Raw genomic sequence first — 18,720 nt, forward strand, 5'->3', positions numbered from 1 at the left:
CCACAGCCGAGGCCAGCCCCTGCTCGTTCATGTGCCAGGCACAGATGGGCCCGAGCAGGGAGGCGGGAGCAGAAAATCCAGCAAGAAGAGAGATTTCACACCTCAGCTGGATGTGAAGGCTTGCAGTTCTGGGTTTTTTTCAACAAGAAAAAAACTAGTCTGATATAATACTGATAATAAAAACATGAGATAGGAAGCGCTTCCCCCAGCACAAATTTATTTTCTCACAGCTCTGGAAGCTGGATGTCCAAGCTCAAGGTCTGGCAGGTTGGTTTCTGGGGAGGACCCGTTCCAGGCTTCCCACTCATTGCCCAAGGCCAAGGGCTAGTTCTGCCACAGCCAGCTCATGCAGGGGGCCCCACCCGTCTGAGCAGGGTGCTCCACTACACCCTCACGCAGCCAGCTCTGCTCCAGACACAGTCCCACTGCACGAGAATGGGGTGGCGGTGGGGAGGGGGTAACGGGACACAAGGCAGCCCCCGCCCCTGTTGTGCACTAACATGGCAGACTGTTTCCAGTTCCACCTTCCATCCCGAACCTTCCAAACTTGTGAATGAGTAAAGCGGTTTGGGGGTGTGGGGGTGGGGGGAGTGCGTCGCTCAGTTCTGTGGTTTTCAATGTGGCGACACATATTTGGGTTATTTTAAAAATAGTTTCTGGAAATCATGGGCAAACAGTATCTCACTGGGACAATTTGCTGTCGGCAGCAGCCCTGTTTTTTACTTCAATGGAAAACAAGTGCCCAATTTTAGTCATGCTTTCTGAGCACACGTGCTGGAGGGAAGTCGGGCCTGCCGCCCACGGAGGCGGCTGTGCGGCTGTGGGGGAAAGGGCCCCCTTCTGGACAGCCTTGAGCAGGACAGCCTTCCAGGAGGAAAGGAAGAGGGGCAGGAGCTCATTCATGGAACAGGTCGCTTGGTGGCCTTGTCCAGGCCCCCCAGAAATACCCCCAGAACATCCCCCTAGAATTTCCCTCACCTTCCTGGCTACCCCCAGACTGTGGTGTCTCGGTCCTGCAGGGACACAGTGGCCTTGGCAATGACATCGGAGTCCCCAACAGCCAGCGCCCATACTGTACCTCCCAACCCTCACCACTGGCGGGTGTGCATATGGTTAGTGCCATGACCTGTGTGGTGTAAATTCAGAGACAGGAGCAAGGTCATGCTGCTGGCAGAACCAGAGTCGGGATCAGAGCCCTTGGTGTGGGTGGACCAGTGAGTGGGCTTGTGCCCAGCACTGGGAAGAGGGTCACGTTGGGGGTGGCAGCATAGGGCAGGACACCTGACCCCCAAGAGGGACGAGCACCCTTCAGAGAGGCTTTGCAGAGGAGGTGTCCCCCAAGGTAAATTTATCCAGAATTATCCGGCAGCGCTGAGGGGTGGGGGGAATCACGTGCTGCAGGCACCAGTAGGATGCAGGGTCTGCCATCGCTGCAGGTGGTCAGAGGAGGCTCCGTGTGGGGTCCCTGTGGATGTGAGGCTGGAGGGCTGGACGGGGCCCCCCCACAGACCAGGGCGCCAGGGTGGGGCATGCAGCTGTTCTCAAAGGCTCTCCCAGCCGGGCACGAGAGGGGGCATGTGGAGGGATCCCCCTGGCAGCCAGCAGCCTGGGGGAGGGTAAGACTCAGTGAGGAGGCTTGACCAGAGGAGCACAAGGTCAGGCCATGGGCTGCAAGGGGGTGAAGGGGTTTGTGGGTGCCCCTCCGTGCTGGCTATGGCTGTATGGGGGAGGAGGGACACGTGGGGACACCCAGTCTGAGCCGCTGTAGGCTGGGGCGGGGGCTGGGGCAGGAGAGCTTAGCTCCCAACTGCCAGCTGGCTAGAGGGGACAGCCCCACGGGAACGTTGGGGGCAGCCAGATGAGCAGCCTGGAGTCCCAGAGCGAGTCCCCGGGAGCCCGAGTGGGACAGTGCTCACAGTACCCCATTCAGTGACAGAGTCGACTTCAGAGTCCTGCGAGCCGTTTTCCTTTCTCTCTTAGTTATCGTTTTCTGTGTCTTCAAACTATTCTCCACGGGCATGCTTTCAGATTAGAACTCTGTGCATGTGTAAGGAAGGAGTGGGGTCCAGCCACTCCTGTGTTCTCCCATATCCTCCCACACTTCTGTTCAGCCAGCTCGCAGGCCCCTTTCCTCATCCCCAGCGTGCGGGGTGCTGACCCTCCATGCTGCACCCCTACACACACACACACACACACACACACACACACAAACTCCTTGACAACCAAAATGTGTACGCTGGGATTCCTCCATCAGAACAGGACACGTCTGGAAGCCAGGCCTCCTGAGTGGTGGTGGAAAGGGCCACAGGTGTTTCCTGAGCAGAAGAGAAGGGGAGGTGGATGGCAGACGAGCTGATTGTCCTGAGGGGGACAGAGAGCACTTCCCGCTCCCCTGTCTTACCCTCTGTCCTGAGTTCTGGCGAGATCCGCAGGGACTAACAAGTACAAGTGGCTATAAAGTAGGACATGGCCCAGGCAACGTGTCTCTGAGAGTGATTCACATCCTGCAGAGGGATGTGGGGAGAAGGTGGGGAACCCCGGTCTTGGGGGACTTTCATTGAAATTTGTGACCATTTACCTGGGAGATGGTGGAGGATTTCACAGAAAAGGTAGACGGTAGAGGGCGCCATGATCCTGCGATTTTGTAGTTCGTCAGAAGAGCAGCCGTCCATGCATAGCAAGTAATTTTCAGCCAACAAATACTTTTTTTTTTTAAGATTTTATTTATTCATTTGACAGAGAGATCACAAGTAGGCAGAGAGGCAGGCAGAGAGAGAGAGAGGAGGAAGCAGGCTCCTTGCCAAGTAGAGAGCCCGATGTGGGGCTCGATCCCAGGACCCTGGGATCATGACCTGAGCCGAAGACAGAGGCTCAACCCACTGAGCCACCCAGGCGCCCCAACAAATACTTTTAACTACTTTTTTTAATCTTCCAAAATGTTTTAATGAATACATATCGCTATTGTGGTGGAAAAGATACATTTACAAGTTCACCGAGTCGAATTCTGCAAAATCCAGGGGACCACCTGGGTCTGGAGGAGGATTGAGAGGGCACATAATTGGCAAGGAGTAATCAAAGCAATCTGGGAAGGTGAGTCTTGGGCTGGAGGGTGTCCCCTTCTCCACCGGCACAGGAGTCTCCAATCCAGACTCCTGTCAGCTGGAGAGGGACTCTGAGATGGACTCTGACCGAACGCTTGGGGTGGCCCCCTCCACAGCACAAGCCACCCCAACTTCCACAGCTCCAGGCCCTGGGAAATCTTTGCAGTTTGGTGACCCCGAGCCACGGCAGCAATGAGGACTGGCACACAACTCTCCCCGTCTCTGCAAGGTGCAGCTCCGGTATGGCTGCCATTCCTGCCCCCAAATGACCTGGGGCCCTAGGAGGCCCCATTAAAGGACACCCCCCTCCAGGGTCTCACAAGGAAGCCAGGGCAAAGCTCGTACGTGAAATGCTTTCACTGAAATTACGACATGTTTTGGAAACCCTGTCGAGCCTCCAATTCCACCACCTTTCCTGAGGCTTGGCTGTTCATCTTCTTCCAAATGTTTGCTCTCTTTCTGTCTGGCTGGCTTCTCTGAGACCTAAAATTCTTTGAGCCCATAGGCCTGTTAGCTCACGCTTATTTGCATGGCTAAGTAACCAACACTTCGGATGGGCAGGAAGCCAATGGAAACAAATCCTGTTTCTATAGTAGGTACAGAGAGGACTCTGCAGAAAATAGTTTCCATTTTCGGGAGAAGGGAGCAGGTGTGTTCATTTGGCAACTGACCCCTCCTAATTCCACCTTTCCTGTGCCTGGAGCGGGGCCAGGTGGCACAAGGGAAATAAAGCTATTCTAGGACCTGGCACCGTCTGGGGGAGCGCTTCGTGTCTGCGAACCTGGTTCCCTCTGCAAAGAGACTAGGGGCCTGGTCCTTGCTTGGTGGGCAGCCCAGCAGGGCTGGGCAGCAGGACACCACCAAGGGGCCAGGATGGTGGAAAACTCCCCCTAGGGCTTTGCGACGCCAACCTCGGTGTTCAGTTTTGGCTCAGAGTGGATGCTCGGTCTCGGTCCTGGGACTTTCTAATGTTCTAACCAGAAAGCAACTCGGGGCGTGCTCCAGGGGTCCTGGCTGTCCCTGCATGTTCCACGGGCATCCACGCCTGCCATCAGGGTGAGGGGAGGAGAAAGGATTTCTACATGTGTGCTAACCTGTTCTGGAACTCTTTATATGGGGGGAAAAAAAAAGTTTTAATTTGCACTGTTGTGCATGTATATCATTTTTTCTTTATTTTTTTTTTTAAGTTTTGTTTATTTTTAAGTCATCGCGGGGCCCGAACTCACAACCCGGAGATGAAGAGCCACCAACCAAGCCAGCCGGGTGCCCCTACAATTTTTTTCTTTAAATACTGTGCCCCATTTCAGGAGGGAGCAGGCGGAGAGGGAAGGTGGGAGGCCGGGACTGGGGAGGAGAGCTGGCGACGTCTAAGGGCCCAGTCCCTCGCTGGTCACCTGTGGATAGCAAGTGAGCCTGTGCCCAGGTCTGGTGCGTGCCCATGTGGGTGTGTTTGTCCTGTGCAAAGGCTGGGACTGTGTCAGCGAGGACAGAGGGTCAGAGGAGACTCTCGGGAGCAAAGATAGCTTTAGGGCTTTTTGTTATTAGCTCCAGTTTGCAGATAGGAAGGGCAGAGCCCAGGAGGCAGGAGGGCCGGGAACACAGAGGGCTGGTGGTGAAGACTGGCCTCCAGGAGGAGGCAGGACTGAGACCTTCTCTGCATCTCCGCACACTGGTATCTTGTCTGGCGTCTCCAAGAGGCAGGAACCGTGGCCAGAGATGCCTTCAGGCTTATAAACTACAGCCCCAGAACTGAAGAGGACAATCCCCAAGGTCTCAGGAAAGCTCTCCATCTTCGCAGGCTCACTCGGTGAGCGAGATGAGCTACTGGCTGGGCTGGGATGGGGTGAGTGGAGCCATGGGCAGCGTCCCCCCAGCAGAGCAGAGGGGTGGAGGGCAGAGGAAGTGAGAGCAGTCTGTCTCTCCCCGGGGTGAGAGGGTACCCCAGGGGTGCTGTTCTTGAGCTCCGCCAGGATTTGAATGGGAGGGGTGAGAGCAGGTGCAGATCCTGGGGACCCCCAATGCTCAAAGCAGTGACACTGTTTTCTTGGTGATAAAATCCATTCATCCCACCTCAGCTTCTTTGAAAGATCCCGGATAGGTTTTGAGTTTCCCCAGAAGCCAAGAGCAGAGGCAAGATCCCCAGCCCCTGCCCTCTGGGATCCCCTTCCTGACCCAGAACCTCAAGAGATGTGGACAGCATCCAAGTGTTCTCGAAGGGCTTATTTCCTCCACCAATGACACTCAGTTTTGAAAGTTCCTTTGCCTGACATGGAAATCCCCACGGCTCTGATGGGAAAGACAGCTGCAGGCTCCTGCTGGCCCGGTAACTCCCCACAGAGCCAGCTTCTCGGGGCCTGAACCCAGGGTGGATGAGGAGACCCTCCCTCTCTCCACGGCCAGCCAGGCCTGCATGTCTGTCTCGAGGGGCCCTGGGCCCAGACTATCCAGCTGCCCGAGCTGTGAACCCACACCCCTTTCACACGGGTGGCCCTCACGCTGTCTCCTCTTTCTCTGGGGCTCCCCTCTTCTCCTCAGTAACGCCTGGCTTCTATGTGAGAAGCTTTCAGCCACCCGGCTGGAGGGTCTTCTCTGAAGGCCATGGCCAGTCCATGGACCCAACTGCAGACCTCCAGGCACCTCCCCCACAGGAGGAAACAGGCAGGTCCGAGCCTGTCCCTGAGCCTGGGGTTCTGGGGAGTAGATGCCCAACATCTCCCTGCCCCCAGAAGGGGCACTTCTGCGGCCACACAGCCTGCGGAAAGCATTCCTTGTCAGACAGCGTTCCCACCATGATCTGAGTCTCTGGATCAAGAAAGGGCTCCCTGGGCTGCGCCTCTCTGCAGACTGAGGCTTCTAGAACGCGGCATAGTGCGCCCCTGACTCGCGGGCGTGAGGACGGCCCAGGGCGGCTCTCTCCTCGGCTCACAGATTTCATCTGGTTGGATTACCGCCTCCTGTCAGGAGCTCTCAGCTCCCCCGTGCTCATCTGTTCTAGCCACTGTCTTCATCCATGGATTTCACGGATTCCACAAACTCTGCGGGTCCCGGCCCGTTAGCAAATACCAGCGGGGCCGAGGACTGAGCCCCGCACCTCCCTCCCAGCTCCCTTCAGCTCTGCCAGTTATAGCCAATCTGCTCCTTGCAAGTCCTCCTAACCGTGTCCTAACGCTACCACATGCTTCCCTCCCAGCTGGTCCACGGTGGAGCTGGAGGGGAGACTCTGCCCTGCCTTCTGGTAAACCCGGGGGGGCCCTGATGCCTGAGTGGGCAGACTCCCACCGGCAGAGGGATATGATCGCCAAACATGGGGGTCCCCAGGAGACCCCGGGGAAGGACATTCTTCGTGTTGAGACCACTGTACAAGCAGATGTCACAGAGAGAGGGCGTAAGTCAAGGTCCAATCAGCTGGAAAAAAAAGCACGCGGGGGCTTTGAGAAGCCACCAGAAAGGTCACATGAATGTTTATTACATAGAAAAGAGAGAAAGAAAGAAAAGTTCCTAAAGCCTTATTTCCAGGATTTAAAAAACACAAACTTGGAATGCCAAAGAGATGCCATGCTTTGTATATTTATAATCAGAATATAAATATGTACACGGAGATATGTACACACAGGTTTAGACGGTCATGCACGCTGTTTCCCATTACACGGATGACCACGGGGCTTGAGCTGGGACTTCCGAAGCTGGTGGGGCACCGGGGAGGTCAGGACCCTGCCCTGCGCCTCCAGGGGCTGTGAGGACCTGGCCAGTGGCAGTCGGGAGGTGGGACTGGTGGCGACTGGGTTCTGAGGCTGCGGGGAAGGCCAAGCCACAGACTGGCCTGGGCCCCAGACTGCAAGTCTGGAAGCTTCTCTAGGTCCCCAGCTGGAGAATTTCTTCCTCTTGTATAACCGATGGAGGCTCCAGTCACTGGGATGGGCTGAAGAACCCCTTGGCCGGCGAGGATCCCAGGGGCAGCAGCTGGGGGTGGGGGGTGACCCCCATGGGTCTGGACAGAGATAAAATGAGGAAGCCCTGGGAGGTTTGGGAGAGGGTCTTGGCAGAGAACAAGAGAAATGGATAGCAATTCTTTCAACAGGAGGAAGAGAGACCCAAAGTCGCTCACGTATTGAAAACTATAAATCACAGCACAACACTCATCCAAATATAAATTCAGCTAATATGCACAGAATCAGTGTTTCTTTTTTTTTTAATGTACTTTGTTTTCAAAAATTTGGCACCATTTACAATGGCATGTTTACCTTAGCCTGTGCAAAGGGCCAGCCAAGTGTTCTCATGGCACGCCCTGGTCACTTAGGGCCACCGCCAACAGCTCCCTGGTTGGGACACTAGCCAGATGCTCACCCAGAAAGTGGGGTGGGTATGACCTTGCCTGTCTCTCCTCACTGCTTCACATCCTGAGGCCAGGGCTGGGGGGCGGGGAGGACGGTGGGGAGGACTATCTGCAGCCACAGAAGAGCCCAGAAAGGGATCATGGTCCCCTCCTCTCTGGGAGACCCATGTCGTTCCTCCCACGAAGGCCAGCCGGGTTTGGTGGCTGGGGGTGTGGAACCATGGACCTTGGGAGGAAGAGCTCCAGGCACAGAGGCCCTTCGGGATCAAGTGAACTGTGTGCATCTGGGCCGTGTTGGGTGATGAGGACAAGTGCCACCTGCCAGGGCCCATGCTGGAGGTACGGCTCCTGGGCGGTATGAGGGGACCCTCTGTGGATGTCAAGGTCCCAACCCTGAGTCCTGCCCTCACCCAGCAGCTGGAGGGGCTGTGAACATGTGTTTGGGGTGGGGGGAGTACACACACATGTGTAAGGGAGTGTGCATATGTCTGTGCTTCTGCCTGCCTAGGGTGCCAGTGGCCTGGCCTGCGGGTGGCTGGCATGCTGGCAAATCCAGGCAGACGGGGACAGAACTGGGGATTAAGTCCAGAGAGACAACTTGTACTGGAAACTCAGGACACCTACAAAGATGGCCCTATCATCCGCCTGCCCATGCGACAGAATCAGGAGGGGAGAGAGCGCAGTGTCTATCACTAGAAAGAGTCCCGGCTCCAGTGTGGCCATTTCCGTCGATGGGGCCCGTGGCCTCAGCCTCTGCCTCTGCGGGGCCCTGGGGCCATCCTCCAAGGCCTCTGGTCTGACAGAAATGGGACTGGTATTGGCTGCCTCGCGTACAGATGGTCCAGCTGAGGCACAAGACGGGAGGAGAGAAAGCACTGAGCTGGAACTGACCCTAGTGTTTGGGGCACGGGGCTCCCCAGCAGCACAGGGATTAGATGAGGGCAGGTTGTCCAGTTGAGCCGTGCTTGCATGCCTCCGTGACCCCGCGAACGTTCACAAGTTCTCAGAGCCCAACAGGTGAGAATCGCTGGACCCCAACCAGCAGCCCCCAGCTCAGGCAGCCCCCAGCCTCCCCTCCCACAGCCCGGCCTCCTGCCTCCGCTCACCTTGCTGTTTCACCTGCACGGCAGGAAGAGCAGGTGAGGCGACCCCAGAGCTGCCCCCTGGGAGCCCCCCTCAGGCCGCAGCAGGCACGCTGGGTGCTTGCTGCACACACAAAGGATCACAGGGCCCTGCTTGCAAGAGCTACCCCTTTCCAGCCTGGGGGACCCCTGAGTAGAAGGCGCTCTGGCTTTGTTCAGCCTCAGGCGGGTTCATGGGGAGTAGCTCACACAACACCCCCGCCCCTGCGAGGTCCCAATCTCTGGGGATGGTCAACGCGGCTGGGAAACCTCTGAGGGTGCCCGTCCGCCTCCAGTCTCTCTGTTGTAAGCCTCCCAAACAAACCAACCACAGGAGCCAACAAGGGCCTGCGCCACCAACCAGGGGACACGTCAAGGTCAGTCATCCCTAAGCCAATTCCATAGGCCCGGGCAGCCCGCATCACCACCAGAGAAAACCTTCCAGGTCACAAAGGCCTCTGGGCTGAGGACAGGATGGGGCCCCACATCGGCCCTGCCCCATGCTGGCCCTGCCCCACCCCCCCAAGTGGCCTTCGCAAACTTGCCCCCATCTGCGCAGGGATGGGGTTCACTAAAGAAAACATAGTAGATTTCGGGGGCAGTTTAAAAAGCTGGGCTGGCGCAGAAGGACCACCTCTGTGGACCCCGGGCTTCCTCCTCCAGCGCCTCAGGACTCTGGAAGGCATTCTCTGGGGCCTCGGGGCTCAGTGTTTGGTTTTCCTGAGGTCCCTGTCCTTCCTGGGGAAATTCGGACCATGTGGCTTTCTCGACCCTCTTGAGTTCGCGTGCTCCCCACTGCTCCTCGGTCCTCGTGGCGTCTGCACAAGGCTGAAGTCCCCGCCAAGCCTCTGGGACGTGGGGGATCAGAGGGCTGGGAGTAATCCTCTGCCCGCTCCCACTCCTGCTCTGGGCTGTGGGTTGGCGGGCCGCCCAGGACAGCGTGTGGTGGAACCGTCCAGTCCTTGCTGAGGAGGCTTTTCCTGTCACCTGCTACTTCCACGGGCAAGGCCATCCAGAGGCCCCTCTGGCTCAGAGATCTCATCCCCTCTGCAGCAAGGCTTTGCCACAGGCCGTGAGCTGCGTGTTCGGGGCCTTATTCTCCCAATGCCTCAGCCCTGCCCTCTGGAAGTTCCGCATACTCACGTCCCCCCTGCCAGGATTGTTGGTAGGGGTCATAGGCGGCCCAAGGAGCCGCAGCAAGCCTGGCAAGGGCCCAACACCTGGAGGCTGTCCTTGTCGTCGGGGCTGACACATGGTTCGGGAGCGGCAGAGGGAAGGCACCCTTCTGCAGGGCCCTTCCTCACCTCCCGACCCTGGTCTCAGCCGGTGACACCAAGGCCACAGTCTCATGTAGAGAGCTGCTATCTCAAGCCGTTCTCCCACGCAGCTGTTCTCACAGACTGGGGGTTCAGAGGATGGGGGTGCCTCCATCCTCGCACACACCAGCTCCACGGGAAGAGCTTCCTCCGGAGGCTGACATTCCCTCGAGTTCGGAAGCAGCTGGCAGCCGAGGGGAGCCATCCTTCCAAGCCCACAAACCCATCCCACACCGGGGTTCACTCAAGAAACCCCCACCCGGGTCTGGATCACCACTAAGCACGTCCCATAAATTGCTCTCTCTTCTGTCCCCCTCAGCAGCCACCCAAGCAGGGAATGCAAGATCCTTGCTTCCACCGCGGGGGCTGCGCCTGAGGCCCGTGGTCCTCCCCGTGGTCCCTTCAAGCATGTGGGGGAAGAGGGCAGTGGGGTACTGCTCCTCCGACCTGGCTACAGGGGAGGCTCCCACACTGACACAGCTTCCCAGGGCGCCACCAGCAGCCACCTACTGTCTACCGGGCAGGGGATGCCATCTTCACACTCTAAAAGGCTCTGGCTTTCTGAATGAAACCAAAGCTGGTCCCACGCCTTGAAAATGCACAGGATTCCAAGCACAAAAGAAGCAGCAGCAGCAGCAAAGGCCTGGCTGGGATCGGGAGGGAAGGAGGGCAGGAAAAAAAAGACACAGCCAGCTGTTCAGAGAGTGCAGCCGAGCTCCGGGCAAGGGATTTGGGTCTCCACGGTGGGCCAGAGCTACCCGACCCACAGGGAGCCCAAGGCCCCATGTCCCTGGCAGGACGAGAATCAGAAAGCCCAGAGGGGGAGGTGAGTGGGCTTGGGGAGCAAGGTGGCCTGTCCAGCAGCAGGCTCCCCAAACACACCCACCCAGCGACAGGAAAAGGCCAGTCAGGGGACCTCGCCAGCCCTGGCCACACTCTGAGTCTCCAACAGACAAGAAAAGCCCTCTCCCAGGGAGCCTAAGAGGTTCTGTAAACAGCTTTGGGCCAGTACCCCAATTTCACCATTCCCATGTTAGGAAGCAAATGAAAACAGACATGTAGACATCCACCGTGACTTTGAATGGCCTCTCTCTCCACTTCAGAGCAATCCCCAACCTGCAGTGGCCCCAACACCTCCCGTGAGTCCCTCCCCCATCAGGGTCCAACTCCCCAACAACCATGCAGGCAGGCGCTGTGAAGGCCCCTACCACCCCTTTGGAAAGGGAGGAATCCCCGCGTGACCCCAGCAGGAGTCCCAGGCCCCGCAAGAAGGATTTTCAGAAACAGGTCCGCCACCCCAGACAATTTTTTTTTTCAATTCTAAATCCCCCAAAAGCTCTCGAATGCTAAGTTTTCTTCCATAACTTATTTAGGCCAAGATCTGACCTGAACCAAGCAAGCTGAGGCTATTCATGGTTTTTATTAATCCCAATTAGTCTGACTTTTCACAGGGTTCTCTGCAAAATCAGTCATGCGCTTGGCGGTCGGGAGGTGCCCCGGACTGCGGGGGTGTTAGGAAACGCATGGTAAATGGGTCTCACTCCGTCTCAGATACACGTTTTCTGAACTCAGAGACCCATCCAGCCCCAAGGATTTTAGGAGGACTATGGACCAGGCGTGGTATTCTGTATAATGTGAAGGCTCAGCAGGCCTGTGCTCGCCCACACCTGCACTGGGGAGCCTGCGTCTGCACACCTGGCAAGCCCTTTTGCCCAGAGATGGAGTCGCCAGCCGCTGTCTAGGGAAACAAAGGTCAAAACACACCCAGGCCCAGAGATTTCAGTGGCGAGGAGGGAGGGTGGGTGAACGGTAGGCTGCAGTAAGGGAGCACAGGGCCAGGAGAGACTTTTGGGGACCCGTCCCCAGGCAGCCCTGGGATGGCGGAGGGCACAGCCGACCTTTCCACACCGGGCTGGGTGCTCACTCCTGCCCTGGCTCATTCCTGCCCTGGCGCGGCCCCAGGGAGACCAAACAGTCAGATGGGGGCTGGGGACCCAGAGGAAGGGTCCACTGAACCCTGCCCCTGCCTGGCAGCTCTGGGGCACCCTGGCAGGGGGCAGGGCGACGTGCAGGGTAGGGGCAAGCCGAGCATCCCAGCCTCGCTGTCCGCGATACCTCCCCCCACTCCCCACCCTCCACCCCACCTGAGATGCTCTGGGGGCCTGTGTCTTTCTGGAGCAGGGGGAGGGGCTGGCAGCCTCGCAGCCTGCCAAGAACAGCAGATGCGTTTTCAAAATAAATAATGTTTTTTAAATCCCCCTCTTCCACTCCAACCCCGGGAGATGGCAGAAGAGCAAGTGAGGTCCCGGTGCCCACTGCAGCCTGGCGCAGCCCTCATGGGACCACCCTGGAATTCTCGGCAGCGCCTTCGACTCACAGCTGCTGTGGGATGCCCTGCTCCTTGTATCCTGTGTGGAAGAAGAAGAGGAGAGACAGTGAGATGCATACTTCCTACAGGATTTCTCCAGGAGGTGCCTGTAAACTGCAATATGGTCATGAAATCTTATTCACACTAGGGTGTGAATGACTGCTATACTCAGGGTCCACCTTTTCTGGAGGGCATGAGCTTTTTAACCAGAACAGAAAGATGCAGGAAGAACTGTGGAACCTTGGGTTTGATGAGGTTATGGGACAGGAGGGCATCCGGGATGGGGGGTGGGGGGCACGGTGATCGACATGCCCCGAAACCACTGCCCAGGAGACTGCTGGGTGGGCCTCCATCCCCGAAAGCCAGGCACCTGGGACGTGTGGACAGAGAGGAGGACGGAAAGAAAAACAGCAAGACAGGACACAGAAGACCGTCACCATGTGTCTGTTCAATCAGCCGGACGTCTGGGACACAGACAAACATGACCGAGGACTCCGAGCCTTTAAAACACTGTTGACCATCACAAGACCACTGGGATGAAGTTATGAGTTTGGGATTGGCGAAATGCCTCCCACCCCACTGAGAGCTGGCAACTTAGCTCCAGAGGAGTTTCTGAGGACCTAACGGTTTTTTTCTCTCATTATTTACCAAACTATTCACCAATTTTAAGTCTGAATCATATGCGGGAAATGCAGGAAAAAAATGACATCACAGACGACACAGGAGTGACCATGTGTTGTTAAAGCCACTGCAGGCCCACTGTGCTAGGCCCCAGACTTCTGTCTACACTTTAACACTTTCCACACTACAGCTAGAAATCCCACCAAACAAAAACACAAAGAAGATATACAGAAGCACAAAAATAAATGAAAATAGATAAAAACCAAAAACAAGACGAAAGCCCGGCGGCCCGCTGGGGTGAACGTGTGGGGGAGAGTGGTGCGCAGGAGGGGGGCAGCAGCCCTGGCTAGGGGCCCTGCGCCCACCAGCAGACTCACCTTGGGAAACTTGGGGGCAACACAGGGATGTGAAGCCGCAGGATGGAAAGGAGGAAAAGAGAAAAAGAAAACAGGGTGAAAACAGAGACCAGAAGGACTGGTGGAAGTCTAAAAAGCATCAGGATGTGTAAGCGCTCTGCCCGGGCTCTGGAGACCGGCAGGTGGGTGCTGGGACTGGGGCGTGTGGCCAGAGCTCTCCCCACCCCAGGTTCATAGCCTGCAGCCCCACAACTCAGCCAAGCGCACTCCTCCCCTGAGGCCACCTGCTGACCCTCCCTCTGGGCTCAGCCCCACCTGCCTGGAGAAGCCGACCGCGGGCCCCGAGGGGCTCAGTGTGCTAGGTGCACCTGCGAGGGGACGGCTGCGGGACATGCTCAGGAGGTTGAGATGCTCCCTCCTGGCCCCAGCCGGGCTCTGTGTGGTCACCCCATATAGAGACAGGAGTCCTGTACATACATCCTAATGCCTGGGGACAGACAGAGGCAAACAGATCTCCTGCTGCAGATACCCCAATGGACCGGCAGAGGCGCCGAAGTCCCGTGTGGAGAACATGCAGATGGGTAAGCAGACGGTGTCGTGTTGGGGTGGACATGGGGCAGAGAGCATGGGGAACTACCCCATATTTCTCCATCCTCGACCAGGACAGACTGTGCTGGGCTCGTTGTTATCATCAACAGAGTGGCTTGCTTATGTCCCGGACTTTAACGTCTGCTTAGGTCTGCAATTCCTTGCTCGCCCTCTTCGCGGCTTTTCTGGATGGTGTATGTGTTGATGACCCCCTGGCCAGTGCTGTGTGGAAGGTCATCCTCAGGGTGCCTAGGGGGCTCAGTCGTTAAGTGCCTGCCTTCCACTCAAGTCATGATCTTGGGGTCCTGGGATAAAGCCCTCTGCTCAGCAGGGAGTCTGCTTCTCCCTCTCCCTCTGCCTGCCACTAGCCCCTGCTTGTTCTCTGTCTGTCTGTCTCTCTCTCTCAAATAAATAAGTAAAACCTTTTTTTTTTTTTTAATCATCCTCTACTGTTCCAGCTAAGAGGTTTCCTTCATTTTTGCAGCAAGGGGCTGGAGTGGACCCAGAAAGAACGGCCCTCATCCAACTATCAGTTAGGACAGATGAGTCCCTTGTGGGACCTCCTGGCAAAGTCACCATCCCCCGCAGGACCTGTGTGCTCCGCCGTCCCTTGGAGCCACCCCCAGCCTGCAGCCGCCTCTCAACAGCAGTGATTACACATCCTTCCGGGGCAGGTTTGCTTTCTGGAACGAGTCACCCCTGCCAAGATAGGTGGCTGAGTCCGGCAGGCGGCATAGCCAGTGGGCAGGGGTGAGGTGTGGTGGGTTTTCTCCTGCAGCCAAGTCTGAAAAGTCTGGTGCAAAAACCAGCATCCCCGGGGCCAGCGTGCAGACATCCAAGAAGCTGAGTGGCCACAGCAAGGGCCCGGGGCCCCGGGGCGGGGTGGGAACCCGGCTTCTCACACCAAGCATCCCGGCTGCACTCTCAGTGCCAGCCACAGGGCCAGACTTTCTGGCTGAGCCCACAGTCTGGGGTGATGCAAAGAGAGGAAGAGGAAGAGGCCCCATCTGACTCATCAGGGTCCATGCTTCCTAGTCTAGGATCTGATCAGGGGGCCCTTCCAGTTATCTTTAAGACACAGACCCTGTGGTTGTGCTCGCTTCGGCAGCATATATACTAAAATTGGAAGACACAGACCCTGTGGTGTTTAAAACCCCTGGGTTTTAAGGGAGACCAAGATAAAAACAACCAGAAAGCTCTAGGAACAAGGCACCCATTCACTGAAAGGGAGCTGGGTGACGCAGGTGCATTCTACTTGAGGGGAAAGTCTCCTCCTTCAGGTGCCCAAGCACCTGGCCAGACAATGGGGTCACGCAGGAGGAAGCCGTCAAAGGGGTCAGGCCTCGTTCGGGGTCAGGCCTTCTGACTACGGCTGAGGACGTGTCCCACAGCAAGGCCCCCAGGTCCCAAATGGGAAAGGGTCAGGAGCCAGTGGGCCATCGCACAGACCCCCGGGGAAGCTTCGGGCTCTACAGTCCCTGTTCCCGGGCACAGGGCGAGGCGCCCATGGCGGGCCTGCCTGGGTCTCTGACTCTTCTGCCTGCTCCCCTCCCAGAGTACCGGTCCTCCCTGAGAGCCTTCCTGTGCCTGCCCTGAGAGCAGCCCTCTGCAGCCTAGCCCTCCCCGGGGCCAACCCACCCACCCCCGGAGCTCTGGCCAGGCCTGCTGGTCCCCTCCTGTTCTTCTGGCTGGCCCCCACCTCCCAGGGTCTGCCACTGCCTCTCGGACCTCTCTTGCTGGATGTCCTGCTTCCAGGTGGCCAGTCTGCCCAACCAACTGGCTCCAGGGGACCCCAGTTGGGCTCTGGGACCTGCAATTTTTTCTGGCCCGTGGCTTGACTGGTCACTGACCGGAGGCTTGGCCTGGCCTGGCAGCTGTGTGTGCCCTGCCTCCCCAGAGGACCCTGAAACCAGAGGGAGTCAGCTACGGGTCATTCTAGATTGTTCTAGCTCATTCCCCATAACTCACATCCACCCTCTGGCACTGACAGGCCAGCCCAGGAGGGGCTTTGTTGCACAGGACACCAGGGGGTCCCTGGGGCATGAAGAGAGGGCAACACGGTGCCTGAGGGGATGCGGTCCCTGTCCATGGGAGTCCACGGTGGCGTGGACAGAACATGTGAAAACACCGGCCACGTGCAGTGTCTGCTCTAAGAGCTCAAGGTTACTTCACAGATGTTATGTCCATCCGGTGAGCTCTGTAACGTCAGGCACTTTCTCAAAACAGTTTTGTGTCTGACTCAAGTTTGTACTAAATGATGGGTGAAGGTCCCCTCAAGAAGGAGCCACACTTAGGTCAAAGGAAGGAGAAAACCGTACTGTCTGGCTATAAAAACCAAACACAACAGCACAACAACCCATAGTTACAGGACTTCCCGTGGGCAGGGAGGCCACATGGGTTCTCCTTCTTTCTGGAAACTGGGACCACCAGGCACACGGACCGCACCCCGGCTACCCAAGGTGGTCTGGGGCTGTTCCCTCAACAAGGAGGATGCCCAAGGTGTTTGAGCTGGTCAGAAGCTCCATCCTGTCTCGTTCACACCCTCGGGCTCAGGACTCCCTGCAGGCATGGGGCTGGGCATGCGGGGGGTCAGGGTCAGGGACAGGGGAAGGGTCCCCTCTGCCAGGCAGCTGCAGACTCCCGTAACCAGCACACAGGTGCGCCTTCCTAAGCGCCCGGCCCCAGGGAGGAGGAGACCTCCCGGCAAGGTGCTCCCCCTGGCGAGACCACATGGCCCAGACCATCCAGCACCAGCCCCTCCTCCAGCCCAGCCCCCGGACGCATGGGTGGCTACTCACTGGCGAGGATGACCATGTCCATGCCCCAGAAGATGCTCATGATCCAGCCCACCATGACGATGGCCGTGAGGGTCTGGATGAGGGCCGCTGCGATGTTGAGCCAGAAGACACAGCATACGTGCCTGTCCGGGAGGTCAGTGCGGGCTCCACACAGCACCGCGAAGGCCGAGACAAACGTGCCTGTGAGACACCGGAGGGGACAGCCTTCTGAGTGCACTGGGGGCAAGAGCCACACGCATGCTCCCGGCCAGCCGGAGGCCCTGCTATCCAACGCCACCCCCAGGGAGCTAGGAGAGGGGTGGCCTGTGTCCAGTACCTTCCCACTCAGACCCAGCTCGCCTCTGGTCCCCATGCTGCGGGAGCCGAGGCACCAGCCCCGGGATGTGTGGGCCCAGGCCCAGCATAGTCCTGAGGCCCAGCACAGTCCTGGGGCCATGATAAGCCGTCCCTGCCACAAGGGAGCCACCGTGCAGCCCCCTGTGAATACAGTGAACAGCCTGGGGAAAGGACATCCACCTTGTGTGGCAGAAGTTGTGAAGGTCTAGCAGCTGGGAGGTAGGAACCAGAGTCCCTGGGGTGACACGGAAGCCACCCACAGAGGCAAATTCAGGAAGTGACCCCCAGAACACTCACTAATTGCAAAGGGACAGGAGCAGAGACCCCAGGTTCCTGCAGGGTGGAGAAGGCACAGGCCGGTGTCCGTGTTTAGAGACCCATCTCTGACGGGGTTCCCCTAGACACCCCCGATCTGCAAGGGGAGGGAAAGGGGGCCCAAGATTTGCTGAAAATCCACAAGCCACAAAGCGACGTAGCAGGTGAGTCCAGGTCCCTTAGCCAGTAGGACTTCCCAGATCCCTGCACGTGCTAGGGACACATGTCCCTGCACTTAGTGACATCTTCCTGGAGCCAGGCTCTCTCCTCCATGGGCTCTGAGCCCTGTGGCCAGCCTGCAGAAAAGCTAGTCTGCTCCCCCCCCCATCCATACCAGTCTCCCATGCTGCTCCTGGACAGACTGTCCCTAGAGCTAGCACTTGACACCCCCAGTCCAGAGCCCATCCCCCAACCACCTCCTTTACAGGTTCTCACCCTCTAGGCCACTGGCTCCCCACCCTAATCTCCAGACACTGGACACCCAGGGACGGTCTCCCAGAGAGGGTCTTCCAGCCACGTGTGACCAGAGGGCAGGAAGGAACATGTGCCGAGGCAGGCAGGCAAGCTGATTACCCCCAGGGCAAAGCCTGTGCCTGCTGTGGACGGTCTCTCTGGTCCACAGAGGCAGGGGGATGAATTCCTGGCCGAGGCTGAGGGTAGCTCCTGGCCCCTCCCAAATGGAGAGTCTGGGGAAGTGAGAGTTGCCCGGAGCAGCCTCCTACCCTCACCCAGACAAGGGATGAGACAGCCCCATCTGTCCAGAAGAGCTCCTGTGCACGCTCGATCTCTCTCTCTCTTTCAAATAAATGATTTTTTTAAAAGATAAACAGAGAGCTACAAAAAGCAAACAAGGGCGCCTGGGTGGCTCAGTGGTTAAGCCACTGTCTTCGGCTCAGGTCATGATCTCAGGGTCCTGGGATCGAGTCCCGCATCAGGCTCTCTGCTCAGCAGGGAGCCTGCTTCCTCCTCTCTCTCTCTGCCTTCCTCTCTGCCTACTTGTGATCTCTGTCAAATAAATAATTTAAAAATCTTAAAAAAAAAAAAGCAAACGAATATTGGCAAAAAAACCGACCATTGGAACAGAACTGAGAGCCTGGAAATAAACCCAGGGATGTACAATCAACTAGTCTTTGACAAGGATGAGGAACAGGAGAGAAGATGGTCTCTTGATCAGTGGTGCCGGGATAACTGGATATTCACATGGGAAACAATGGAGCTGGACCCCTACCTCACACCACTCACAAAAATTAACCCGACATGGATCAAAGACTTAACTGTAAGACCTGAAACCATGGAATTTCTGGAAGGAAACACAGACACAAAGCTCCCCCACTGTGGGTCCTAGTGATGGTTCCTTGGATGTGACACCTAAAGTTCAAGCAACTGAAGCAAAAAATAAATGTGTGGGACAACATCAAGCTCAAAACTTCTGCAGAGCAAAGGAAACCATCCACAGAGTGAAAAGAC

General features: G+C 57.3%; 1 protein-coding gene across 2 annotated transcripts in view; it reads right to left on the reverse strand.

The window, feature by feature from the left end:
* Window positions 1–11,272: 11,272 nt before the first annotated feature.
* STUM (stum, mechanosensory transduction mediator homolog) overlaps window positions 11,273–18,720 on the reverse strand; it is a 49,436-nt gene continuing 41,988 nt past the window's right edge. For both annotated transcript variants that reach the window (XM_059145913.1, XM_059145914.1), the window contains 2 exons: window positions 16,603–16,782; window positions 11,273–12,279 (listed from right to left, as the gene is read on the reverse strand). In XM_059145913.1, the coding sequence (XP_059001896.1) occupies window positions 12,245–12,279; window positions 16,603–16,782 (215 nt within the window). In that variant the 3' untranslated portion in view covers window positions 11,273–12,244. The remainder of the gene's footprint in view (window positions 12,280–16,602; window positions 16,783–18,720) is intronic.

The sequence above is a fragment of the Mustela lutreola genome, chromosome 14 (genome assembly GCF_030435805.1).
Source record: "Mustela lutreola isolate mMusLut2 chromosome 14, mMusLut2.pri, whole genome shotgun sequence".
Taxonomy (NCBI): domain Eukaryota; kingdom Metazoa; phylum Chordata; class Mammalia; order Carnivora; family Mustelidae; genus Mustela; species Mustela lutreola.